The 27,590-nt window shown below is 38.8% G+C and overlaps 2 protein-coding genes across 7 annotated transcripts in view; both read left to right on the top strand.

Moving 5' to 3' along the window:
* On the top strand, positions 1-27,187 carry LOC100469977 (zinc finger protein 197). 5 transcript variants are annotated; one of them, XM_019793675.2, is made up of 6 exons: positions 1-127; positions 6,061-6,539; positions 7,744-7,903; positions 8,280-8,371; positions 8,654-8,780; positions 24,223-27,187. In XM_019793675.2, the coding sequence occupies exons 2-6, from the start codon at positions 6,150-6,152 to the stop codon at positions 26,538-26,540; spliced, it is 3,087 nt and encodes a 1,028-aa protein (XP_019649234.1). In that variant the 5' UTR covers positions 1-127; positions 6,061-6,149; the 3' UTR covers positions 26,541-27,187. The 5 variants fall into 5 exon arrangements, with proteins under 5 accessions (XP_019649234.1, XP_019649232.1, XP_034514780.1 ...); XM_019793673.2 differs by having other exon boundaries at positions 6,049-6,539; XM_034658889.1 differs by having other exon boundaries at positions 3-127; positions 6,085-6,539.
* Positions 18-27,590, top strand: part of ZNF35 (zinc finger protein 35) — a 41,989-nt gene continuing 14,416 nt past the window's right edge. For both annotated transcript variants that reach the window (XM_011217776.3, XM_011217774.3), the window contains exon 1: positions 18-127. The gene's annotated coding sequence lies outside the window, so the exon portion shown is untranslated. The remainder of the gene's footprint in view (positions 128-27,590) is intronic.

Below are 27,590 nucleotides of genomic sequence, written 5' to 3'. Positions count from 1 at the left end.
GCGGTACCCACAGGTCAGCCATTATTCTGAACCTTGGCTGCCTTCGCGTGCGGTTCCGTGTCATCTCTGGGCGTCCCTGACGCCCAGGCGACGGTACCCAAAGCCGGAGGCGCAGCGGGAATCCCCGGTGAGCGGGATGGGCTCCGGTCGGGTGGGCAGGCGCGGAGGGCGGCCCGGGGTAGGGGCTTAAGCTCCGTAGGGCTGCGCAACTCTCGCCAGCCCGCCTCCGGCCCTGACCCCTAGCACGGTCCCTGCTCAGCTCTGTGCTGGCGTGGACGCCCTGGCCTCGGCTTGGGCAGATGCCGGCCTGGGGAAGGTGGTGAGGACAGCACATCTGAGTCCGTGTGTGTCTGTGGTGCTCGAGTCAGACAATGAGGACAGCTGCCTCAGTATCCAGGCCTTTCTGCTTTTCCTCAGTCTTCTGAGGCTGGTAGAGACAGCTTGAGACCTAGACTGGTGGCAACCAGACTCCCAGAGACTTTTTGTTTGTTTGTTTTGTTTTTTGGTAGGGATGGAATAATTTCCATCTTTTAATTTTGTATTATAATGGTATTTAAAAAGCAAACTTAGACCACCCATGCCACAATTACTTCAGGGAATGTATTTTAACGCCAGGTACTGACACTGTAAACTCAGAATAAATGCCGTTCTTTGCAAGAAAGGTCATTGCCAACCTCTATCAGTGACTGTGTACAGTTACTGTATTTTTCGTTTTACAGTTTGCCAGACTAAATCTTTATAATGAACTGGCATTTGGAAACTATTGCTTTAGAATGAATGTTGTTTGGCTCTCAGAAATCTTTAGATGGAAGTATTTTGGACTTTTGAAATTCGATTCCATGATTTCAGAATTTGCTCCCACGACTTAACCAGTCTAGTGGCCTTGAACTGCTTAGCTCCTCTGAGCCTTCTTTTCTTTTTTCTTTTTTTTTTTAATGTTTTTTAAATTATATTATGTTAGTCACCATACAGTACATCCCTGGTTTCTGATGCCAAGTTCGATGATTCATTAGTTGCGTATAACACCCAGTGCATCATGCAATATGTGCCCTCCTTAATACCCATCACCAGTCTATATTATAGCTCACAAGCCTTTCGTGAGAAGCAAGCAAACTGTATGTTTTAAGATTTATTTGTATCTGTGGAGTAAGAGTAAATAGAATTCTAATAATTTACTGTAAAAATCCTTTTCCCCCAAGTTTTGTTTATCTCAAAATAAACTTTATTCTTTAGAGCAGTTTTAGTTTCATACCAAAATTGAGCAGAAAACACATTCTACCCCCATTCATGCATAGCTTTCCTCACTAATAACATCCCCCACCAGACTGGTACATTTGTTAAAATCAGTGAACTTACATTGACACGTCATAATCACCCAAATTCCATAGTCATTACATTAGGGTTTACTCTTGGTTTTATACATCCTGTGGGTTTGGACAAATGTAAAATGACATATAGAATGTAGCCACCATTATAGTATCGCACAGAGTGGTTTCACTGTCCTAAAAATCCTCTTTGCTCTGCCTATTCATCCCTCTCTCCTCCCAGCCCCTGGCAGCTGTTGACCTTTTGATCAACCCCAACGTTTTACCTTTTCCAGAATGCCATGTAGTTGGAATTGTATAATATATAGTCTTTTCAGATTGGCTTCTTTCACTTAGCAATAGGCATTTTAAGATTCCTCTGTATCTTTTCATGGCTTGACGGCTCTTTTCTTTTTAGTGCTGAATAATACTCCATTGGTGGGATGGACCACAGTTGATCCATTCACCTACTGAAGGACATCTTGGTTGCTTCTAGGTTTTGGCAGTTATGTATAATGTTCCTATAAACATCTGTGCCCCGGTTTTTGTATGGACATATGTTTTTAAATCCTTTTAATAAATACCAAGGAGCACGATTGCCAGATTGTATGGTAAAGAGTATGTTTAGTTTTGCAAGAAACTGCCAAACTGTCTTCCAAAGTTGGCTGTACCATTTTTCATTCCCGCTGGTACTGAATGAGAGTTCCTGTTTCTTCACATCCTCACCAGTATTTGGTGTTGTCTGGATGTGTTTTGGTGTATTCTGGATTTTGGCTATCGTAATAGGTGTGTAGTGGTATCTTATTGTTTTAACTTGCATTTCCCTGATGAAATATGACAGGGAGCATCTCTTCATGTTCTTGTTTAGAATCTGTATATCTTCTTTGGTGAGGTATCTATTAAGGTCTTTGGGCCATTTTTTTAAATTGAGTTGTTTGTTTTCTTATTGTTGAGTTTTAAGAGTTCAGTTCTTTATCAGATATGTATGTCTTTTGTAAATATTTTTCTCAGCCTGTGGCTTGTCTTCTCATTCTCTTGATATTGTCTTTCGCAAAGCAGAAGTTTTTAAATTTTATCAAATTCCAGCTTACTATTTTTTTCATGTATCACACCTTTTGTGTTGTATCTAAAAAGTCATCACCATACCCAAAATCATTTAAGTTTTCCCCTCTTTTATCTTCTAGGGATTTTATAGTTTTCATTTCACATTGAGATCCATTTTGAGTTAATTTTTATGAAGGGTGTCGGATTTGTGTCTAGGTTCTTTTTTTACATGTGGATGTCCAGTTATCTTGGCACCATTTGCCAAAAAGGCTTTGTTCCACTGTATTGCCTTTGCTCTTTTATCAAATAACAGTTTTATTTGTGTGCATCTATTTCTGGGCTCTGCATTCTGTTCCATTAATTTATTTTTCTCCAGTACCACACTATCATGATTACTGTAGTTTTGTCATAACTCTTCATGTGTGGTGTCAGTTCTTCAGCTTTGTTCTTCTCCTTGAGTGTCGTGCTGGCTATTCTGGGCCTTTTGCCTCTACTGTAAACTGCAGAATGAGTTTGTTGGTATCCACAAGATAACTGGCTGAGGTTTTCGTTGGAGTTGCACTGAACTATTGATAAAGTAGGGAAGAACTGGCACTTTGACAATATTGAGTCTTTCTGTCTGTGAAGGTGGGATAGAAACCCTTTTAGAAAGTTCCTTTCCATCACCCCCAGATCAGTTACCAAGAACTGCTCAGTTTTTCTCAATTATGTTATCCTTAGTGCTACTTAGTTTAGAACTTAATCATTTGTTTAGACCATTGTAAAAACTTTACTGGCCTTCCTGAGATCTAGTCCTCCCTCCCCCATCATTCCTCCCAGATAGATTTTTGATCCTGTTAGTTAATACTTCATTCATGCTCAGAGTGGGAAAGGCCTTTCTAACTATGACGCAGAACCTAGAGCATTAAGAAAAAGATTGGTTGCGTGGCAAAACAAATACAAGCTAAGTCACATGAAGTGTATGGCAAAGACACAAGAAAAGGAAAAATTTGCCACTCCCATTGTAACAAAGGACTAATTTTCTTATAATGTAAAGAGTGTGTACACATTAATAAAACCAAACATTCCAATAGAAACATGCACAAAAGATATGATAGGTAACAGAAAATAAACTATAAATGACTTTTAAAAATACATTCACTCACTTAAAATGCAAGTTAGATTTGGTAAAGGAGTGAGGAGAAAGGCACTCCCATACTGCTCATGCTTAGAGTATAAACTGTAAATTAGTCCAGGCCCAAAGAAGGACTAATTGGCAATATCAAAATGATAAAGTCACAGGGTACGTGGGTGGCTCAGTCGGTTGGGTGTCTGCCCTTGGCTCAGGTCACGATCCCAGGGTCCTGGGATTGAGCCCCATGTCAGGCTCCCTGGTAAGCTTCTCCCTCTCCCTTCTCCTCCCCCTGCTTGTGCTTGCTCCCTCTCTCTCTATAATATAAATGAATAAAATCTAAAAAAAAATTATAAGGTCACATAAATTTTGATCCAGCTGTTCTTTGAGGAACTTTTCATGTATATGCCTACACACATGCAAATTGATGTGTGCTCAGAGTTTTTAATGATAATATTATTTTTCATAAGAAAAGATTGAAAACTGCCCATCTGTGATAGAGTAGGTAAATAAATTATGATTCACCTGTATAATGATACCGTGCATCAGTAAAAACACAGGAGGGGCTATGTGTGACAGGAAAGATTTCTAAGATACCTTCTTTTTTTTTTTTTTTAAGATTTTATTTTTAAGTAATCTCTACACCCAATGTGGGGCTCAAATTCACAACCCTGACATCAAGAGTCCCATGCTGCACTGACTGAGCCAGCCAGGCGACCCTAAGATACATTGTTAATTGGGAAAAGGAAGACACAGTGAAAGATTCCTGGTGTTCTACCATTTGTGAAAAAAAGGAAATACAAAACAATATTTATTATACTTAATTGTATACACATAAATAGCTGGAAAGATACATAAGAAACTAATGGGGAGAAGGAAGCTTTACACAGTATGCATTTTATAATTTAAAATTTTGAACGAGTATTACCTATTTAAAAAAATAACAAGGAAAAATATAAAGTAAAATCTCTAGTGGTTGCGTATCACATACAGTACATGATCACACCCTCTTGTTCTGCCTTTTCAGGGCCAGTAGAATTTGACTTCTGTTTACCTCTTGACTCTACTCCTACAGCCTTGCCTCCAGAGTTTACCTCCTTCTCTGGTTTGCAAAGCATATTCCTTCCTTCCTTCCTTCCTTCCTTCCTTCCTTCCTTCCTTCCTTCCTTCCCTCCCTCCTTCCTTCCCTCCTTCCTAAGTACATTTCTAATAGAGCTGTATGTGCTACTGTTCCCATGCTTTTGAAAATACAGTTCTTTCTTCCTGGAATGGCTTGCCTAATACTCCAATGGTCTTATTTTTCTTTAAAGTCCAATCCAAAATAACCTTTTATGAATTCTTTCTGTGCTTATATGACCTCCTATAAATTTTATTTATATACTATATCAAAATTGTGTTTACATTTCTGCCTCCTCTGCTTAGTTATAAACATGCTCTGTAAGGGTCCAAGTGTTAAATAAAATTAGTGAGGGTGCTTTCATATGTCATTGACAATGATGTAACTGTTATAATCTCAAAAGCTTAAAACTATTTGTACCTTCCAGCCCAACAATTTTTTTTTTCTGGGAATTTTTCCTGAAAAAATAAGCAGAGATGTAACCAAAAGTTCATTAGCAAGGATAGTCATTGTGGCCTACTTTATAATAGGAGGAAATTATAAATAATTTCACTTAAGCGTGAATGGGCTCATATGCTCTTAAAGTAATGTTGAGGGTTATATAATACATGTTTACAAGATAACATGTGAAAAGCAAGTTACAGAGATATACTGTTGGTTCCAATCTTGTGATCCCAATTGGTGCAGATGATCAGAGGAACATGGAACAGAACAATAGCCGTGATTATTCTCTAGTTTTGTCTTTTCTGATTTTACAAATTTTATGTTTTGTAATAAGAAAAATAAATGTTATTTCTAAAAAAAAGATTTTTAGAGAGCCGCAAGCCTAAGTTTTATATAATGAAAGTCAAATTTATCTAAATATATTGACGTAATGAACAATTTTCAGAGAATTCAAAGTGTGTACAGTAATGCTAACTTAGCTCAGCCTTTCTTTGTTAATTGTGAAGGTGTTAGGATTTTATCTCAGGTGTATCAGGATTAAGACCTTACTTGTTGACTGTACAGATCATAGGAAAGAGTTGTAGTTATAGAAAGATAATAACTAACATTTGAGTCCATATACCAGGCACTGTTCAAAACTTGAAATCTGTGTAAATGCCAAATGCTTACACAAGGCTATACAGTGGGAGTATTATTACCCCTATTCTTCAGGTTAAGAAACAGACTCAGAAGTGAGGTAACTTGTTCAGGGTCACACAGGAGTAGCCAGGATGTCCATTGTTAGAGTGGTAAATATTTATTATAATTAGGTGGAGGAGACATTGTGAATAAAGACTAAAGGGACTTCATGACTTTGGTTGCAGCAGTGGTCTGGGTAGCATGAGTGTCTGTGTCCTTAGACCCTTAGGCTTCTGTCAGAAGAGGCACTGCCCGAAACCTAGAACCTTGCATTCAGGGAGGTTCTCTTCATCACTGGAAACTGACTGGGGTCTGGAAATCTTGTTATTGCTTTGGGTTAACTTTATCAGTGATTTCCTGAGGTCTTCTAGCTGATGTTCTCCAAGCTTTAAGGAAGAAGTCAAGCAAGGATTGAAGGGGCCTGGAGAGGAGCCTTTCTTAAAGGACAACAATGACAAGAGAAAATTGGGCCCACAGTGCTCTGAGACAAGAGGGTCTTGTTAAAGGGAAGGATGATACCTGGAAATGGGGAACCAGCTTCCAAGGAAGCAGCTCCTCTGTTTGGGAGACCTCTCACCTGCACTTTAGACAGTTACGTTACCATGAGACATCTGGACCTCAGGAGGCACTGAGCCGGCTCCGGGAGCTCTGTCGTCGGTGGCTGCGGCCAGAAGCACGTACTAAGGCCCAGATCCTGGAGCTGCTGGTCCTGGAGCAGTTCCTGAGCATCCTGCCCGGGGAAATTCGGACCTGGGTGCAGATTCATCGCCCTGGGAGTGGTGAGGAGGCCGTGGCCCTGGTAGAGGAGCTACAGAAAGACCTCGATGGACCAGCACTAAAAGTGAGAAAGGGCAAGGGGAGAGATTTGGGGTGGAAGGAAGGAGAAAATTCAGGCAGGGCAGGCTGGGCTGGAGGGTGATCCTGTAATTTTTATAAACAATTAATAGCTCATTAGAAACCCTAATGCTTTTTACAGCAGGTTCATGAGCTATTTGAGATCATAGACTGTCTGCAGAGAAAAGGATTTATGGGCCTAACTGAGAATTAGCAAAAAGGCATTGACTTCACTTTATCCCTCTGGATGATGCTTGCTACTGCAGAGTTTGCTTGAATAACCTGAAGAGCATAATGTTTCTAAGTGTTCCCTTAAATAGAAGCATATGCATTCTTTGTAGAGGTTTGTTAGGAATGATGGTGTAAGCTTGGGGTGTAAAAGGCAGTGGGACAGCAAGAATGAAGCTTTCTAAATCTGGCAGGACCTCCCCCTGTGTGCCCCTACTGGGGATTCTGTGGGCCAAGGGATTGGGTTGAGATATTTACTTCTGGAAAGATTTTATATCCTTGACCATTAAATTGGAATCTTGATATATTTCCTAGTGTGCGTGAGATCTCTGTCAGTCTGTAGTACACTAGAAATTTTTGTATATAAGAAGTCTGAAACATAACTTAAACTTGGGAGTGGCACTAAGAATGGGCTTGTTTATTTTAATCATACAAATGAAGAATTTTAGAGCTGTGTATTTCATTACTAGGCACTGATCCATCCTTATTTGAGAGATAGGAAAGTGGAGGCAGAGAAAGATTCACTGGATTGCCTTATGTCAGATATCTAGATAGCAGCAAAACCATGTGTCTAGATTCTGGTGTTCCTTCTGTTGGAGCAGGGAGGGATAATAAAGGGGTAAATAAGTAGAAGAGTGTATTGAACCCAAGTCTGATCTAAGACTGGTCTGAAGCTAAAACCCATACTCCTAATTATTGCTTGTTACTTCCCATTCCCTCCTTAGCCCGCACCCAGATCTCGCTTCTGTTTCCACCGTTCTGTTCAGTCTCAGTGGGAGCGGTCACCCTCTGAGTGAGGCTAGAGGGCCAGCTCCATTGTTCTCAAGGCAAAGCTTTACTGCTGTTTTGATGCTCCGTGCTTGAGGTGGGTCTGTGATCTCACAGTTCTAGATTGTGGGCAGAAAGAGGTCCATGATGGTTAGGTGAGTCTGTTTTCTGAAGATACAAGAAGAGTCAGCTTATTTTGTTTTGCTTGTTCCTAGGTTCCAGTTCTTATTCAGGACCAGGACATTCTTCAGGAAGGGATGAGCACTCCAGGAACAGCAGTTCCTCATGCACCCATTGGCAGCCACTTAGCGACCGAAATTTGCCAAAATCCTTTTACTGACCCAGTGATGTTCAGTCTCCAGGATCCTCCGCATGGTACTTAGTGATCCTGGCTTTGGACTTTCACAGGATCTTTGTTATGGCTCCTCCCCCAACTTGTAGTTAGTTGCCTCCTCTCCTGTCTTGTATGTGAAACCCTTATGCTACCAAGTTCTTCTGTTATTACCTCACCTCACCTATCCTTTCCTGGGCCCCTGTGACCTTTTATCCATTCTTATTGCTGTTCTTTTATTATTCCAGTCCTGTACATGGGTGTCACTCAGAAGAGGTTTGTAAGTCATTTTATAGCCATCATTGTCTAGTCCTGGAAGTTCTGGGTCTTTCTGAATTCCTTGTTTATAGAAGAAACGGGACTTGGATTAATGGTCAGGAACAGCAGTAATTTCACATGCAGCTTATGCTCCTTCCCCAGATTCTCCTACCTGTGAAGCTTCTGCCCTTTCCCAGGAAGAGAACCCAAGAAATCAATTAATGGCCCTCATGCTCCTGACAGCCCAACCCCAGGTAGGTTTGCGTTCTCTTTCCTTCCTAAGGCCCTTTCTGCACTACCAAACTGTGGCTGAGGTGTCTTCTATCATCCTGGTCTTTGGGGCCCAGTCACTTCCTAGCTGTAAATCACAGTTCTTGCGACTGGAAGGTAGACTTTATGTGGGGTTTCCTTATGTCTCTCTGATAGCCCTTGCTTGCCTCATGGCCTCATAATGTGCCCTTTCCCAGAAGTGAAAGGAACTTTTCAATAGAGGAGCTCCTGGGCATGGATAATCTCACACATACTTGTTATTTCAGGAGTTGGTGATGTTTGAGGAGGTATCAGTATGCTTCACTTCAGAGGAATGGGAGTGCCTGGGCCCGATTCAGAGGGCTTTGTACTGGGATGTGATGTTGGAAAATTATGGAAATGTGACCTCCCTAGGTAAGGACTCTTTCTTCCCATCATTCTTTCCTTTAATTCATCAGGTTTTGTTTTCTGATTATGAAAGTAGTATATACTTACTTTGGAAAACATAGAATATTATAAAGAAGAAAATACAACTTAACCCTACTCTTTGTAGACAACTACTAGCAAAATTTTGACATTTTACTTTTCTGTTTTTTCCTGTATGAGTTTGTTTGTTTGTTTGTTTGTTTTTTTACTGGCTATATAATTTGTGCCATAATTCAGCCATTTCCTTATTCTAGATAATTTCTGTAATAATCGTCTGTCTCTGTACCTAAGGTCTTTCTTTATTTCTCATTTTTTTTTAGAAGTACAATTACTAGGCCTAAGCGTTTGAATTGTTTTAAGGTTCTTCTCATACTGCCAAATTGCTTTCCTTGGTGATCTCTGTCCTCATGGAGAAATATGTAACACTCCTTTTGCTCTGCCTTTATTGGTACTGCGTAATCCCATTCTTTTAAATTGTTGCTGATATGATTTTTTTAAAGTTGTATTATCTTTATTCTCTAGTGGATTTTTATGACTAGTAATAAAATAAGAATATTTAAAAATATTTAGTAGCCATTTGTGCTTCCAACAAACATGAAATATCTATCATGTGATAGCAGCTATGGAAATGATTCTGCCCTTAAGTGGCTTGTCATGGTTTGGAGATGAGCATAGAAAGAATAAACAAGGCAGAGTAAAATAATTAGTATAAGAGTGTGATACACCTCTTAAGATGGAAATGAAGAGGACAAAGCAACCGGTACCATTCCTGAGATTAGGAAAGGCCATAAAGGAGGTAGCTTTGTGCTGGACTTTGAATAAAAAGGTAAGATTTTGTTTGGACAAGTATACATTAAAAATCGAGGAATCAACTAATGCGCTGATCTAATTTGGAATGAAATACAGATATATAGTTTCAGTTTAAATAGCTGCATACTGTTCCATTGTCTGTCATGCTTTACATTGACAGCTTTATGATACTGAATTTCTATTCAAGAACATTACATGCCTTTCCATTTGTTCAGTACTGCTTTTATGTGACAGGCCTGTTTTAAAATTGTTTTCATCTGGATCTTGATTATTTCAGGTTACGTTGATTATTTGGAATTGGAATCTTTTCTGATGTTTTCTAATTGACTATAGTGTACATGAAAATACTGACTTTTTTTGGTATGTTGCAACCTTATTATTTTATGGTTTACAACAATTTATAGTGTAAATTTTTACACTTAATGAGAATAAGTCTTTTACTATCTTAGATGTGCTGATAGTGGGCCGGACATTCTGTAGATTTTATTATATTATTTTTTTACATTTTTTAATAATAATTTTTTATTATGTTATGTTAGTCACCATACAGTATATCCTTAGTTTTTGATGTAATGTTCCAGGATTCATTATTTGCGTATGACACCCAAGCACCATGCAATACATGACCTCCTTAATACCCATCACTGGTCTCTCCCAATCCCCCAGCCCCCCTCTCCTCTGAAGCCCTCGGTTTGTTTCCCATAGTCCACAGTCTCTCATAGTTCATTCCTCTTCTGTTTACCCCCCTTCATTCTTGCCTTCCTTCTCCTAGAGATCTTCCTGCTATTTCTTATGTTCCATCAGTGGGTGAAACCATATGATAATTGTTTTTCTCTGCTTGACTTATTTCACTTACCATAATCTCCTCCAGTCCCGTCCATGTTACTGCCAATGTTGGCTAATCGTTCTTTCTGATGGCTGAATAATATTCCATTGTATATATGGACCACATCTTCTTAATCCAGTCATCTGTTGAGGCATCTCAGCTCCTCCCACAATTTAGCTATAGTGGACAATGCTGCTACGAACATTGGGGTGCCTTTGGCCGTTCTCTTCACTACATCTGTATCTTTGGGGTAAATACCCAGTAGTGCAATGGCTGGATCATAGGGTACCTCAAATTTTAACTTTTTAAGGGACCTCCACCCTGTTTTCCAAAGTTGCTGTACCAACTTCCATTCCCACCAACAATGTAAGAAGGCTCCCCTTTCTCCACATCCTCTCCAAATTTGTTATTTCCTGCGTTGTCCATTTTTGCCATTCGAACTGGAATAAGGTGGTGTCTCATTGTGGTTTTGATTTGAATTTCCCTAATGGCTAATGATTGTGAACATTTTTTCATGTCTCTGTTAGCCATTTGTATGTCTTCATTGGAAAACTGTCTGTTCATATTTTCTGCCCATTTTTTGATTTCATTATTTTTCCCATGTATTGAGTTTGAGAAGTTCTGTGTAGATCTTGGATACTAATGTTTTATTAGTGGTGTCATATGCAAATATCTTCTCCCATTCTGTGGGCTGCTCTTCATTTTCTTGACTCTTTTCTTGGCTGTGCAGAAGCTTTTTATCTTGATGATGTCCCACAGGGTCATTTTTTCTTTTGTTTCTCTTGCCTTTGGAGATGTGTCATAAAAAAAGTTGCTGTGGCCAAGGTCAAAGAGCTTGCTGCCTATGTTCTCCTCTAGGATTTTGATGGATTCCTGTCTCACATCAAGGTCTTTCATCCATTTGGAGTTTATCCTCGTGTATGGTGTGAAAGAGTGGTCACATTTCATTCTTTTGCATGTAGCTGTCCAGTTTTCCCAGCACCATGTATTGAAGAGACTGTCTTTTTTCCACTGGATGTTTTTTCCTGCTTTGTCAAAGATTAGATGCCCACAGAGCTGAGGGTCCATTTCTGGGTTCTCTATTCTGTTCCATTTGTCTATGCGTCTGTTTTGTGCCAGTACCGTGCTATCTTTGTGATCACAGCTTTGTAGTATACCTTGAAATCTAGCATTGTGAGGCCCCCAGCTTTGTTTTTCCTTTTCAACAATTCCTTGGTGATTTGGGGCCTTTTCTGGTTCCACACAAATTTAAGGGCTATTTGTTCCAGTTCTTTGATAAATGTCATTGGTATTTTGATAGGGATGGCATTGAAAGTGTAGATTGCTCTGGGTAGCATGGACATTTTAACTATGTTAATTCTTGCGATCCATGAGCATGGAATATTTTTCCATCTTTCTGTGTCTTCTTCAATGTCTTTCAAGAGTGATTTATAGTTTCTAGAATATAGATCCTTTACGTCTCTGGTTAAGTTAATTCCAAGATAACGTATGATTTTTGGTGCTATTGTAAATGGAATGGATTTCCTAATTTGTCTTTCTTCAGTCTCATTGTTCGTGTATAGAAATGCAACTGATTTCTGAGCATTGATTTTTTATCCTGCCACATTACTGAATTGCTCTATAAGTTCTAGCAGTTTGGGAGTGGATTCTTTCGGGTTTTCCATATAGAGCATCATGTCATCTGTGAAGAGAGACAGTTTGACTTCTTTGCCGATTTGGATACCTTTTATCCCTTTTTGTTGTCTGACTGCTCTTACAAGGACTTCTAGTACTATGTTGAATAATAATGGCGAGAGTGGGCATCCCTGTCGTGTTCCTGATCTTAAGGGAAAGGCTTCCAGCTTTTCCCCATTGAGAATGATATTTGCTATAGGCTTTTCAGAGATGGTTTTTATGAGATTGAGGAATGTGCCCTCTATTCCTACACTCTGAAGGGTTTTAATCAGGAAAGGATGCTGTATTTTGTCAAATGCTTTTTCTGCATCTATTGAGAGGATCATATGATTTTTGCTTCTTTCCGTCTGGATGAAATCTGAGACAGTGATAGATTTGCGAATGTTGAACCACCCTTGCCTCCCAGGTATGAATCCCACTTGGTCATGATGGATAATCCTTTTAATGTACTGTTGGATTCTATTAGCAAGGATCTTGTTGAGGATTTTGGCGTCCATATTCATTAGGGAAATGGTCTGTAATTCTCCTTTTTGATGGGGTCTTTTTCTGGTTTGGGGATCAAGGTAATACTGGCCTCATAGAATGATTTTGGTAGTTTTCCTTCTGTTTCAATTTTCTGAAGCAGCTTCAGGAGAATAGGTATTAGTTCTCCTTTCAATGTTTGGTAGAATTCCCTGGGGAATCTGTCAGGCCCTGGACTCTTGTTTTTGGGGAGGTTTTTGATCACTGCTTCAATCTCTTCATAATTAATCGGTTTGTTTAAATAATCAGTTTCTTCCTGTTTCAGTCTTGGTGGTTTATAGGTTTCCAGGAAGGCATCCATTTCTTCCAGGTTGCTTAATTTATTGGCATAAAGTTGTTGATAAAAGTTTCTAAAGATCCTTCCTATTTCATTGGTGTTGGTTGTGACCTCTCCCCTTTCATTCATAATTTTATTAATTTGGGTCCTTTCTGTATTCTTTTGAATAAGTCTGGCCAGTGGCTTATCGATCTTACTTATTCTTTCAAAGAATCAGCTTCTAGTTCTGTTGATCTGCTCTACTGTGCTCCTGGTTTCTAATTCACTGATCTCTGCTCTAATCTTGACCAGCTGCTTTCTCGTGCGTGGGTTAGGCCTGTTCTTCTGTTCCAGCTCCAGCTTCTTGAGGGGAGAATATAAAAACTGCATTTTACATCATTCTATTCTTTTGAGTGAGGCTTGGATGGCTATGTATTTACCCCTTAGGACTGCCTTTGCAGTATCCCATAGGTTTTGGACTGTTGTGTTTTCATTCTCGTTGGTCTCCATAAATTGTTTAAATTGATTTTTGATTTCCTAGTTTATCGAATCATTCCTGAGCAGGATGATTCTTAGTCTCCATGTGTTTGAGTTTCTTCCAAATTTTTCCTTGTGATTGAGTTCCATTTTCAAAGCATTGTGGTCTGAGAATATGCAGGGAATAATCTCAGTCTTTTGGTATTGGTTGAGACCTGTTTTGTGACCCAGAACATGGTCTATTCTTGAGAATGTTCCATGGGCATTAGAATAGAATGAGTATTCTTTGGTTCTGGGGTGTAGTGTTCTATATATCTCTATGAGGTCCAGCTCGTTGAGTACGTCATTCAAATCTCTTCTTTCTTTGTTGGTTTTCTGCTTAGGTGATCTGTCTGTTGTGAGAGTCGAGTGTTGAGGTCCCCTACTATTAACGTATTTTTATCTATATGTCTCTTGATTCTGGTTAAGTGTTGGCTTGTGTATCTAGCTGCTCCCCTGTTGGGGGCTTAGATATTTATAATTGTCATATCCACTTGTTGGATACATCCTTTAAGAATAATATAGTGTCCTTCTGTATCTCTAACTACAGTCTTTAGTTTAAAATCTAATCTTTCTGATATGAGAATTGGTACCCCAGCTTTCTTTTGAGGTCCATTGGCATGAAAAATGGTTCTCCATCCCTTCACTTTCAGTCTAGATGTATCTTTAGGTCAAAATGAGTCTCTTGTAGACAGCAAATGGATGGGTCTTGTCTTTTTATCCAATCTGCAACCCCGTGGCATTTTATGGGAGCATTTAGACCATTCACATTGAGAGTGATTATTGAGGGATATGATTTTAATGATGCCATGTTGCCTGTAAAGTCTTTGTTTCTATAGATTGTAACTTTCTGTTCTGTATCACTCTTGGGGCCTTTTTACTTTTATAGAACCCTACTTAATATCTCCTGTAGGGCTGGTTTGGTGGTTACGAATTTGGTCAGTTTCTGCCGATCCTGGAAGGTCCTTATCTCTCCATCAATTCTGAATGACAGCCTTGCTGAATAAAGGATCCTTGGCTGCATGTTCTTCTAGGATAGAGCTTAAAAAATACCCTGCCAACCCTTCCTCTCTTGCCAGGTCTGTGTAGACAGGTCTGACGTTATTCTGATATTTTTACCTCTGTACATGAAAAATCTTTTCACCCTGGCCGCTTTCAATACTGTATCCTTGGATCTAATATTTGCAAATTGCACTATGACGTGATGTGGTGTAGGTTTCCTGTGGTTGAGCTTGGGAGGGGTCCTCTCTGTCCCTTGGACATGAATGCTTGCTTCCTTTGCAGATTAGGGAAGTTTTCAGCTACAGTTTTTTCAAATATCTCTTCTAGACCTCTCTCTTTCTCCACCCCCTCGGAGATGCCCATAATTCTGACATTGGAATGTTTCATTGACTCAGTAATCTCCTGTAATCTACATTCTTGAGTTTGGATTTTTTTGAGCCAGTTTTCTGTTTTAACTTTCTCTTCTACCATTCCATCCTCCAATTCACTAATTCGTTCTTCTGCCTCATTAATCCTGGCCTTCAGAGCATCTGGTTTTGACTGCATTGGATTCATAGCATTTTTAATTTCTGCGCGATTCACTCTCATTTCCGTCCATAGAGATTCTGTATTCTCGTTAATATTTTCTTTAACATTTTTTTTCAAGCCTTCACATCATCTTTTTTTTTTTTTAATATTTTTTTATTGTGTTAGTCACCATACAGTACATCCCTGGTTTTTAATGTAAAGTTCGATGATTCATTAGTTGCGTGTAACACCCAGTGCACCATGCAATACGTGCCCTCCTTAATACCCATCAGCAGCCTATCCCATTCCCCCACCCCCTCCCCTCCGAAGCCCTCAGTTTGTTTCTCAGAGTCCCTAGTCTCTCATGCTTCATTCCCTCTTCTGATTCCCCCCCTTTCTTTATCCCTTTCTTCTCCTATTGATCTTCCTAGTTCTTATGTTCCATAGATGAGAGAAACCATATGATAATTGTCTTTCTCTGCTTGACTTATTTCACTAAGCATTATCTTCCCCAGTGCTGTCCATGTTGCAGCACATGTTGAGAAATCGTTCTTTTTGATAGCTGAATAATATTCCATTGTATGTATGGACCACAACTTCTTAATCCAGTCGTCTGTTGAAGGGCATCTTGGGTCTTTCCATGATTTAGCTATTGTGGACAGAGCTGCTATGAACATTGGGGTGCATATGGCCCTTCTCTTCACTATGTCTGTATCTATGGGGTAAATACCCAGTAGTGCAATGGCTGGGTCATAGGGTAGCTCAATTTTTAACTTTTTAAGGGACCTCCACACTGTTTTCCAGAGTGACTGTACCAACATGCATTCCCACCAACAATATAGGAGGGATCCTCTTTCCCCACATCCTCTCCAGCAATTGTTGTTTCTTGCCTTATCAATTTTTGCCATTCTAACTGGTGTAAGGTGGTATCTTAGTGTGGTTTTGATTTGAATTTCCCTGATGGCTAATGATTTTGAACATTTTTTCATGTGTCTGTTAGCCAGCCATTTGTATGTCTTCATTGGAAAAGTGTCTGTTCATATCTTCTGCCCATTTTTTTATTTGATTATTTGTATCTCGTGTATTGAGTTTGAGAAGTTCTTTGTAGATCTTGGATACTAATCTTTTATCTGTAGTGTCATTTGCAAATATATTCTCCCATTCTGTGGGCTGCCTCTTAGTTTTTTTGACTGTTTCCCTTGGCAGTGCAGAAGCCTTTTATCTTGATGAAGTCCCACAAGTTCATTTTTTTTTTGTTTCTCTTGCCTTTGGAGATGTGTGTTTCTTTGTTTTTTAACCCAAGTAACTTTTAGTAGTTGTAATGCTATTTACTCAATAAGCCAATTTTTCTAAGAATTTAAATATATGTTTTATGAGTAAGTTGGTTAATTTTATAAATAACACTCACCATGGATCCATATAACTTATGCTATTAGCCAAAATAAATTCTAGTTGGATCTAAGCGTTAAACTAAAAAAAAAGAGAGAGAGAGAGAGAATGAAGAAAATGGAATTGCTTATTTAGTCTATCTCTTTGAGGAAAGAGAAATTTGAATCAATTTTAAGAAATAAGATATGCTGGCCTGCCTGGGTGGCACAGCGGTTAAGCGTCTGCCTTTGGCTCAGGGCATGATCCCAGCGTTATGGGATCGAGCCCCACATCAGGCTCCTCCGCTATGAGCCTGCTTCTTCCTCTCCCACTCCCCCTGCTTGTGTTCCCTCTCTCGCTGGCTGTCTCTATCTCTGTCGAATAAATAAATAAAATCTTAAAAAAAAAAAAAGCAAATAAGATATGCTTCAACTGCAATGTTGTTGGGACTTTAGCAAACAGATACCCAGAGGTTTATGTCCTTTGACCTAGTGATTTTCATTTGAGCATTATACCTTAAGGAAATGGTTCAGAAAGAGGAAAATAAGTAAATGTCTAAGGATAGTACCAGGAAAGTATTTATAATAGCTAAAAGTTGGGCATAGCCTAATTCCCTGAGATAGAGAAAGTACTAAGCAAACCATGGTGTTTGACTTGGAGTTACGCTCTGACACTATCAAATATGACAATTCTGTGCTGTCAGTTTCCATGCATTGATAAACTATTTGGTAGGAAAGCAGATTGTCAGATGGCTTGCACACACAGTTTCAGTATGTAAAAGATTTGTATACGTTTTTTAAAGGGATTGGAATAGAACTTGAAGGAAATTCAGGAAATACTGACTACTTCCCATATGTTAAGCTTATCCCCCGCCTTCAAACATTTAAGTTGGAGTGGTAGACATTTATACTAATAATTACAATACAGTATGACAAATGCTGTGTAATAAAAGTGTGCACAAGTGTGGGAGCCCATAGGAGCTTGGGATTGTAGGTCTAGGAAAGTGAGGGCAGGGTTGGGTGGCTAAGGGAAAAATGTACAGTGGGGGTGACTTTTTATTTTAGTAACAGTTTTATTGAGATATAATTCATATACCTTATAATTCACCCATTAAAAGGTTACAGTATAGTGGTTGTTAGTAATACACAGAACTGTGTGACTATCACCACAATTAATTTTAGAACAGTTTATCACCCCAAAAAGAAGCCTTGTGTACCATATAGCAGTCACATTCATTTCACCCAGCTGCCCCTCCAACCCAGCCTTAGGCAACCATTAATCTGCTTTCCATCTCTTTAGATTTGCCTAGTCTATGGACATTTTATATAAATGGAATCATACAGTATGTGGTCTTTGTGACTGCTTTTAGTGAGCATAATGTTCTCAAGGTTCATCCGTATTGTGGCATGTATTAATACTTTATTTCTTTTAATGCTGAATAATATTCTTTTGTGTGTATATATATCACATTTTATTGATTCATCAGTTGGTGGACATTTAAAAATTTTGTTTCCGTGTTTGAGCTATATAAATAAAACTGCTGTGAATATTTGTGCACAAGTTTTTGTGTGGATGTATGCTTTCATTTCTCTTGGATATATGCCAGGGAGTGGAATAGCTGGGTGTTCTGTGAAAAGATTCATAACAGCTGTATTTTGGTTTCTGAAAAGAAAGAAAACTTTATTATTATAGAAATCTAGTAGAAACAGAGGAGGAAAGGAATCTACAGATAAATGAGAGCAATAGTAAGCAGTAAATGAGAATAAGACAAAGCTACATCAAATCAGGTACACAACATCTAACTCATTAAGTGGGGAAGCCCGGTGGAGACAGCCTGGCTGGAGTCCAGATTGAGAGGCTTGGGCAGAGCATCCTCCCCTCAGGTGAGACTTCCAACTGACGATTCCCATAAGGGCCATGTTTATAGGGCAGATGATGGGGTCTGGAGTTAAACATTTGTTCATCTATGTGCAGTTTGGGGTGAGCTGCATTTCTGTGTTATCATGTTTTTATATTTTCAAGGAGCCTGGGTTATTTGTGTTTGCCTCCCCTCCCAGGTTACATTCTGGGGAGCCAGCCCCATGTGTAGGTGGAGGGGATGTGAGGCAGGATTTATAACTCTTGGCATCCAGAAGGGCCAGTCTGACCTGGAGGCCAGATAATATATTTTAAGTAATGAGGCTCCAAAGGTTATTCACATAACCTCAGTCTCACAAACAACATTCTGTAGCCTGCCTGCGTATATGCAGGTCTAGGTGGTTGGTTATGCAAGACAAATCACAAAAACATCCATCCATATAAAACACTGGGTCATGTGGTAACTCTATGTTTAATCGTATGAGGAGCTGACAGACTGTTCAAAGTTGCTGCACCATTTTATGCTTTCACCAGTAGTATATAAGGGTTTCATTTTTTCAGATTTTTTTAAGATGTTATTTATTTGAGAGAGAGAGAGAGAGAGAGAGCACAAGAAGGGGGAGGGTCAGAGGGAGAAGCAGACTCCCTGCTGAGTGGGGAGCATGATGCAGGGCTCTATCCTGGGACTCTGGGATCATGACCTGAGCTGAAGTCAGATCTTAACTGACTGAGCCACCCAGGCACCCCACAGTTTCTCCAGATCTTCCCCAGCATTTACAATCTTTAATAATTTAATAATTTATGATCTTTCTGATTATAGCCATCCTGGTGGATCTGAAAAGATAACTGATTGTGGTTTTCATTTGCATTTCCCTGATGACTAAAGATGTTGTGCAACTTTTCATGTGCTTATTGGCTGTGTGTCTTCGAAGAAGTGTCTTTTCAGATTCTTTGCCTATACTTTAATTGGGTTGTCTTTTTATTGTAGGAGTTTATATATTTTAGATACAAATACCTTATCAGATATGGGATTTTGAAGTATTTTCTCCCATTCTGTGAGTGTCTTTTCACTTTCTCAGTTATATCCCTTGAAGCGCAGAAGTTACTAATTTTGATGAATTTCAATTTATCTTTTCTTTTGTTGCTTGTGCTTTGCTGTCATATCTACCAAACTACTGCCTAATTCAAAGTCATGGAGATTTATGTGTGTGTTTTCTTCTGAGAGTTTTATAGTTTTAGTTCTTGTGTTTAGTTCTTTGATCCATTTTGAGTTAATTTTTGTATATAGTATAAATAAGGGTCCAACTTCATTCTTTCCATGTCTCAGCATCATGTCTCAGCACCATTCCATTATCTTAGCAGCATGTTTCCCTCATTGAATTGTTTTGGTATCCTTTTGAGAATCAGTTAACCATAAATGTGGAGGCATATTTCTGGACTCTCAGTTCTGTTCCTTTGATTATATATCTATCCTTATGTCAGTGGAATCCTGTCTTATTACTGTTGCTTTGAAGAACATTTTAAAATTGGGAAGTGTGAACCCCTCATTTGTGTTCTTTTTCAATATTGCTTTAGCTACTCTAGGCTTGTTGAGTTTCCATATCGATTTTAGGATTAACTTGTCAATTTCTGTGAAGAAGCCAGGGGATTTATGATAGGGATGATTGCACTGCATTTGTAGATCGATGTGGGGATTATTGCCATTTTAACAGTATTAAATCTTCCAATCCATGAACATGAGATATGTTTTCATTTATTTAGTCTTTATTTTTTTATTTTTATTTATTTTTATTTTATTATTATGTTAGTCACCATACAGTACATCCCCGGATTCCGATGCAAAGTTCGATGCTTCATTAATTGCGTATAACACCCAGTGCACCATGCAATACGTGCCCTCCCTACTACCCATCACCAGTCTATCCCATTCCCCCACCCCCTCCCCTCTGAAGTCTTCAGTTTGCTTCTCATAGTCCGTAGTCTCTCATGTTTCATTCCCCCTTCTGATTACCACCCCTTTCTTTATCCCTTTCTTCCCCTACTGATCATCCTAGTTCTTATGTTCCATAGATGAGAGAAACCATATGATAATTGTCTTTCTCTGCTTGACTTATTTCACTTAGCATTATCTCCTCCAGTACCGTCCATGCATTTGTTTAGTCTTTAACTTCATTCAGCAGTGTTTCGTAGTTTTCAGAGCATAAGTTTTGTGCTTCTTTCTAAAATTTATTCCTAAGTCTTTTATTCTTTTTTATGCTGTTATTTCTTAGTCTCCGTTTAGGATTGTTAAGTGCTATTGTGTAGAAATCCCACTGTTTTTTGTTTATTGATCTTGTATCCTGCAACCTTGCTGTACTTAACTTAGTTTTAGCAGTTTTTTGGTAGATTTTTTAGGATTTTCTACATATAAGATCTTGTCATCTGCAAATAGAGGTAGTTTTACTTCTAACTTTTCAATCTGGATGACTTTTCTTTCCTTCTATTGCCTAATTGCCCTGGCTGAAACCTGCAGTCTGTTGCATAGAAGTGGCAAGAACAGAAATCTTTTTCTTGTTAAGAGTTCTTAGAGAGAAGGCATCAAAATTGTTCACCGTTAATTATGATGTTAGATTTGGATTGTTTGGTAGGTCTCCTCTATCACAATGAAGAAGTTCCTCTTTTATTCCTACTTTGTGAAGTGTGTTATTCATGAAGGGTATTGGATTTTACCAGATACTTTTTCTGCGTCTATTGAGATAATTATGTGATTTGTGTCCTTCATTACATCGATACGGTGTATTACATTAACTGATTTTCCAATATTGTGCCAGATTGCATTCCTGTGATAAATCTCACTTAGTCATGGCATTTAATTTTTTTTTCATGTTTTGCTGGATTATGTTGGCTAGTATTTTGTTGAGGATTTGTATGTCTGTATTCGGAAGATCTATTTGTAGATTTCTTTTTTATTTTTTTGTGACGTCTTTGTCTGGTTTTGGTATCAAGGTAATACTGGTCTCATAGAGTGAATCGTAAAGTGTTCCCAGCTCTTCTGTTTATTGGAAGAGTTTGTGAAAAATTGGTCTTAAGTCTTCTAATATTTGGTAGAATTCCTCAGTGAAGCACTCTGGGCCTGGGCTTTTCTTTGTGGGTGGTTTTTTGATTACTGACTCAGTTTCTTTATTTTTTAGTGATCTATTCAGATTTTCTATTACTTCTTGAGTCAGTTTTAGTAATTTACGTCCTTCTAGGAATTTGCCCATTTCATCTTAAATTGTCCAATTTATTTGCGCAGAATCATTTCTAGTATACCCGTAGAATCCTTTTTATTTCTGTAATATTTGGTAATGTCTAAGGCGGTGACTTTGGGGCTTATTTTTAAGGGCGTAGGTATTGGGCTTGTAGTGAATTGGGAAGAGGAACAACAATTCAGGAAGAGAAGAGAGCATGGACAGTGATAGAAAAGCAAGCAAAAACATGACATGTTTGGGCATCTGCATGTAGTTCTCTCTGCCTAGAGTCTAGGGGCATCAGGAGTGCTGGCAAGAATTGAAACCAGAAAGATAGGCAGACAGCGGGTGAGGGCATCTCTTGGGCTATGCTGGTTACCTGTGCTTTATCCTCTGGGCAGTGAAGAATCATTTGTTTTGAGCAGGTGAGTGACATGATCAAATTTACCTATTGGAAAGATAATTGGCAATGGAATGGAGATGGGTTAAAGAAGAGGGGAGGGTTGGAAGTAGGGAAGCCTGTTTGTTTCTTGCAGGCTTCATTAAAGATTGCAGAAAGTAACCAGCTTCCTCTATCAATCTGACATTTTTCTATGAAGTCTGCTAAAGTTCAACAGGCTTACACACTGTCTGATTTCTATACTAAAATTGGTTAAAATAGTTTAACCAGCTAATGACTGTGTATACAAGAATTGCTGATTTCTCTGTTTTTAAGAATTTTATTTTTAAAGATTTTATTTATTAGAGACAAGGAGAGAGAAAGCACAAGCAGGGGGGAGGGGCAGAGGGAGAGGGAGAAGCAGACTCCCCACTGAGCGGGGAGTCCAATGTGGGACTCGATCCCAGGACCCTGGGATCATGACCTGAGCTGAAGGCAGACACTAAACTGACTGAGCCACCCAGGCGCCCTCTTTTTTTAAGAATTTTAATCATTTTTTTTTCCTTTCAAGACATTTAGAATACTGAATATATATTTTAAGACATTTCTTCTGTCTTTCTGTTTTTGTTTTTTGTTTTAAGTAAACCCTATGCCAAGTGTGAGACTTGAACTCACAATCCCCAAGATCAAGAGTTGCATGCTCTATGACTGAGCCAGCCAGGTGCCCCAAGAATTGCTAATTTCTTAACCGTTTTTCATCTCAATTAACCACTTGCAACACTTCCACTTCTTAAAAGCACTTCTACTTCTTTAAAACACTTCTGCTTCCTTAAAGAGAACCTTCCTGAAATCAGCATCCTGCTTACACTTTGAAACCACTCCTTCATCCAGTCACTGTGGACGAGGAAACTGGAGTACTAATTGGATAGGACACATGCCCATCCCTATTGTCAGGTGAAACAGTGTGATTGGCAGTACTGCCTGAATCCTGGAGAAAGGGGCAGTTTAGATATGTAAACCTAACCTAAGAATGTAGTTCAAATTGACATTTATTAGGTATTTTCTGTCCTCACCCTCTCATATAAATTAAATTTATAATGAAATAAAATAGCTATTTCTTTCCTATGTCTTTTCTCTGTATTTGAGTAGAAGAACAGTATTGTTATCCTCTAATAGAAGATAATATCAGTATTATTCACATTATTTTACTTACTAGATCACTTGGGGAACAAGTTCATAATTTCTCCTTACATTTGGATGGTGAAAGTAAGTTGCCAAAACATTTTCAAAAAGATAATTTCACATTTTACAATATTTGAGAGTGTTGGAGTAGAAAGGGACTGGCAGTTTACTAGTTCAGCCACATCATTTTATAGATGTATTATGTTTTTAAAATGTCTCTTCTATGTTTTTTTTTCATTCTGTATTTCATATATATTTTCATATATATATATGAAGTGGTTTTTTTTCTTTTTTCTTTTTTTTTTAAAGATTTTATTTATTTATTTGACAGAGAGAGAGAGAGCCAGGGAGAGAGAGAGCCAGGGAGAGAGGGAGCACAAGCAGGGGGAGTGGGAGAGGAAGAAGCAGGCTTCCAGCCGAGGAGCCTGATGCGGGGCTCGATCCCAGAACCCTGGGATCACGCCCTGAGCCGAAGGCAGACGCTTAACGACTGCGCCACCCAGGCGCCCCATGAAGTGGTTTTTTCCCTTAAGATTTCATTTATTTATTTGAGAGAGAGTGAGCAAGCAGGTGAAGGGAGAGGGACAAGCAGACTCCCTGGTGAGTGTGGAGCCTGATGTGGGGCTCAGTCTCATGACCCTGAGATCACGACCTGAGCCGAAATCAAGTCAGGTGCTTAACCAACTGAGCCACCCAGGGGCCCCTCTTCCTTTTTATATTTAATTGAATCTGAGTCCTGATGTTTTCCATTTCTCAATTTTAAAAGCACTAGTGGGAGTTACAGATGAATTCTAAGCATTAAGTTGCTTTTTAGTGGATTTTTTCCCTGTAGGTTACTTGCTTTCAAGTAATTAAAAAATGTTTATGCACTTGACTCTTCAAGAACTAAAGATTCCTTTAGGGTCCTGAGGTATATTTTCTCTCTGTTTGAGTTCCCATCTTCCTAGCAAGAAGAAAATAGAGAGAGAATTCTTTATAAGCCTGTTGCGTTGTTTCTTCCTGAGCCTCATGTCTAAACCACCTACACATGATCCCATGTTCTCTCTCTGGTTCTTCCTTGCATCTGTTTATTCAACATCATTTATATTTTTCCATCTGCTCCCTGAAGACAAAGAGCTTAGAAGTGTCCAAGTGAGTTCTGTGTTAAAGCACAACCTTGTGAGTGTAGTATTTTGCTTTGTACTTTGATTTAATGCAAAGCGTCTTCTTTTTGTATTCATATAAAAGTGTACCCTACTGGCTTGTTTTAAAGTCATTTGAAGATCTTATTCTTACTAACACAGGGACATGGTAACATTTGCATTTTTAATTCCTTTTACCAGAGTGGGAGACCATGACTGAGAATGAGGAGGTGACACCAAAGCCAAGCATTTCTCAAAGAGCTGATTCTCAGAAAGGAACATCCAGAAGACTTCAGGGAGGTGTTCCTCAGACCCCTGATTTCAAGGAAACATATGAATGGCAAGTTTTGGCAAGTCATTGGAGAACTAAAACCGGGGAAAGAGATACCCTAAAGAAAGTTTCCATCTGTGAAAGAGATAAGAAGAAAAGGACTCTACCAGAAAAACAAGGCCAAAAGTGGAAGGAATTTGGAGAAAGCTTGACTTTAGGTTCAGCTCTTTCAGAAAGTTTAATAGGTACTGAAGGAAAGAAGTTTTATAAATGTGATATATGTTGTAAACATTTCAATAAAATCTCCCATCTTATAAACCATCGGAGAATCCACACTGGTGAGAAACCTCATAAATGTAAGGAGTGTGGAAAAGGCTTTATTCAGCGCTCAAGCCTTCTAATGCATTTACGGAACCATTCTGGGGAAAAACCTTATAAATGTAATGAATGTGGGAAAGCCTTCTCTCAAAGTGCTTACCTTCTAAACCATCAGAGAATCCACACTGGGGAGAAGCCTTACAAATGTAAGGAGTGTGGAAAGGGCTTCTATAGGCATTCAGGCCTTATTATACATCTAAGGCGCCATTCTGGGGAAAGACCTTATAAATGTAATGAATGTGGGAAAGTTTTCTCTCAGAATGCTTATCTCATTGACCATCAGAGACTCCACAAAGGGGAAGAACCTTATAAATGTAACAAGTGTCAGAAAGCTTTCATTCTGAAGAAGAGCCTCATTCTGCACCAGAGAATCCACTCTGGGGAAAAACCCTATAAATGTGATGAATGTGGAAAAACCTTTGCTCAGACCACTTACCTTGTTGACCATCAGCGGCTCCACAGTGCGGAGAACCCCTACAAATGTAAAGAATGTGGAAAAGTTTTCATTCGAAGCAAAAGCCTCCTCTTACACCAGAGAGTACACACAGAAAAGAAGACTTTTGGTTGCAAAAAATGTGGGAAGATTTTCAATTCAAAGTCAAACCTCATTGACCATAAAAGGATGCATAGCAGAGAGAAGCCATATAAATGTACTGAATGTGGGAAAGCCTTCACTCAGAGTGCTTACCTTTTTGACCATCAGAGACTCCACAATGGAGAGAAACCTTATGAATGTAATGAGTGTGGGAAAGTTTTTATTCTAAAGAAGAGCCTCATTTTACATCAGAGGTTCCATACTGGAGAGAATCTCTATGAATGTAAAGACTGTGGCAAGGTCTTTGGTTCTAACAGAAACCTCATTGACCATGAGAGACTACACAATGGGGAGAAGCCCTATGAATGTCGAGAGTGTGGGAAGACTTTCATCATGAGCAAAAGTTTCATGGTCCATCAGAAACTACATACACAGGAGAAATCCTACAAATGTGAGGATTGTGGGAAGGCTTTTAGTTATAATTCAAGCCTGCTTGTACATCGGAGAATTCACACCGGAGAAAAGCCCTTTGAATGCAGTGAGTGTGGAAGAGCTTTCAGTTCTAACAGAAACCTCATTGAACATAAGAGAATCCACAGTGGTGAGAAACCCTATGAGTGTAATGAGTGTGGTAAATGCTTCATTTTGAAGAAAAGCCTCATTGGACATCAGCGGATTCACACAAGGGAAAAATCTTATAAATGCAGTGACTGTGGGAAAGTCTTCAGTTACCGCTCAAACCTTATAGCCCATCAGAGAATCCACACTGGTGAGAAGCCCTATGCATGTACTGAGTGTGGGAAAGGCTTTACCTACAACAGAAACCTTATTGAACATCAAAGAATTCACAGTGGGGAAAAAACCTATGAGTGTCATATATGTAGAAAAGTTCTTACTTCTAGTAGAAATCTTATGGTACATCAACGAATCCATACTGGAGAGAAGCCTTATAAATGTAATGAGTGTGGAAAAGACTTCAGTCAGAATAAAAACCTTGTTGTACATCAGAGGATGCACACTGGGGAAAAACCATATGAGTGTGAGAAGTGTAGAAAATCTTTTACTTCTAAGAGGAATTTAGTTGGCCACCAGAGAATCCATACGGGGGAGAAACCGTATGGATGTAATGATTGTAGTAAAGTTTTTAGGCAGAGAAAAAACCTTACTGTACATCAGAAAATTCATACAGACGGAAAACTTTGTGAATGTGATGAGTCTGAAAAAGAATTCTCTCAGACTTCAAACCTTCATCTTCAACAAGAAATCCATACCATGGAGGAATTCTCTTGGCTCGAAAATGCCAATGAGTCCAAGACAGAGATTCAGAAAATCTAGTGTCATTACCTAAGTAACTGTTAGACAAATGGCAGTATATGGTCCTTGCAAGGAAAAAATTCATGATTGACCCTTTTATAGACAAGTGATTTGCATGTTAATCTAGACTTTCAAGACTACAAAAACATAAACCAAATTCTAGTTAAGGAATACTATATGTCCCAGACCATTTGTTATGACTCTGAAAAGGGACCTTAGAGCACTTGAAGACTCTGAAGAAGCTTATGAGGTGTAAATGTAGTTGTAAATGATAGCAGAAATACCTTTGTATTAAAAAATGGACATTGTTTCTGAAAATGTGTATATTGTACATTTTAAAAATAGCATCACAAAAAGTCTCTATTGACTGTATGATGGAGACATGTCAGACATGGAGTTGAGTGGGCAAGAGTCTGTTGTTTGAGGACAACTTAAGAAGAGTACTAGATTTGGAATTAGAAGACCGAGGTTTAGGTCCTGGCTCTTTCTCTTACTAGCTATGTGATGTTAAGTCAGTCTCTAGGCCTCAGTTTTTCTGTCAGTCAAATGTTGACATAATGCCTACCTCAAAGGGTTTGAGGATTAAGTGAAAGGATGTTTGTGAACAACTTTTGTGAAATAATTTAGTTGTCAATAAAGTTGGGTAAAAGAGGTGTGGTCAAAATCTAGAACATGTCATAATTAATGTTTATTCATTACATCAATATTAGGACTCTGGGAACTTCAAAAATCCTCATTTTTATAGTAAGAGGAAGTGTGAATAGCTAACTTTGGATTTAATAGTCTAAGGCTGTTTAAAAAGATAGCTTTCAGAATTTTGATGGGATCATAGATAACATGCCTAGTTTTTTTTATGGTAAAATATTGGCTTATTATGGAAAAACAATGTTATGTCCAGCTGTTAACATTGGTGCTAAGGAAAACTATTTTTCAACCTTCAAATTTGAAACCTGGCAGATGTAGAATGTCAAAATGGAAGGACAGTCCTATGTTGCTTTCCTTGTTCATAGGGAAAAATCCTTAATTCCAACCCCTGAACTATTGATCCTTGCCACTTTATTCTCATTTCTA

This window comes from Ailuropoda melanoleuca, chromosome 4, assembly GCF_002007445.2.
Source record: "Ailuropoda melanoleuca isolate Jingjing chromosome 4, ASM200744v2, whole genome shotgun sequence".
Taxonomy (NCBI): domain Eukaryota; kingdom Metazoa; phylum Chordata; class Mammalia; order Carnivora; family Ursidae; genus Ailuropoda; species Ailuropoda melanoleuca.
The sequence above is the reverse complement of the archived record's forward strand: the minus strand, read 5'-3'. Positions and strand labels throughout refer to the sequence as shown.

Coding starts and splice junctions, on each gene's coding strand:
- LOC100469977 (XM_019793675.2), top strand. CDS start 6,150: ATGACAAGAGAAAATTGGGCCCACAGTGCTCTGAGACAAGAGGGTCTT. Junction 6,540..7,743: donor TCGATGGACCAGCACTAAAA/GTGAGAAAGGGC, acceptor GCTTGTTCCTAG/GTTCCAGTTCTTATTCAGGA. Junction 8,781..24,222: donor TGGAAATGTGACCTCCCTAG/GTAAGGACTCTT, acceptor TCCTTTTACCAG/AGTGGGAGACCATGACTGAG.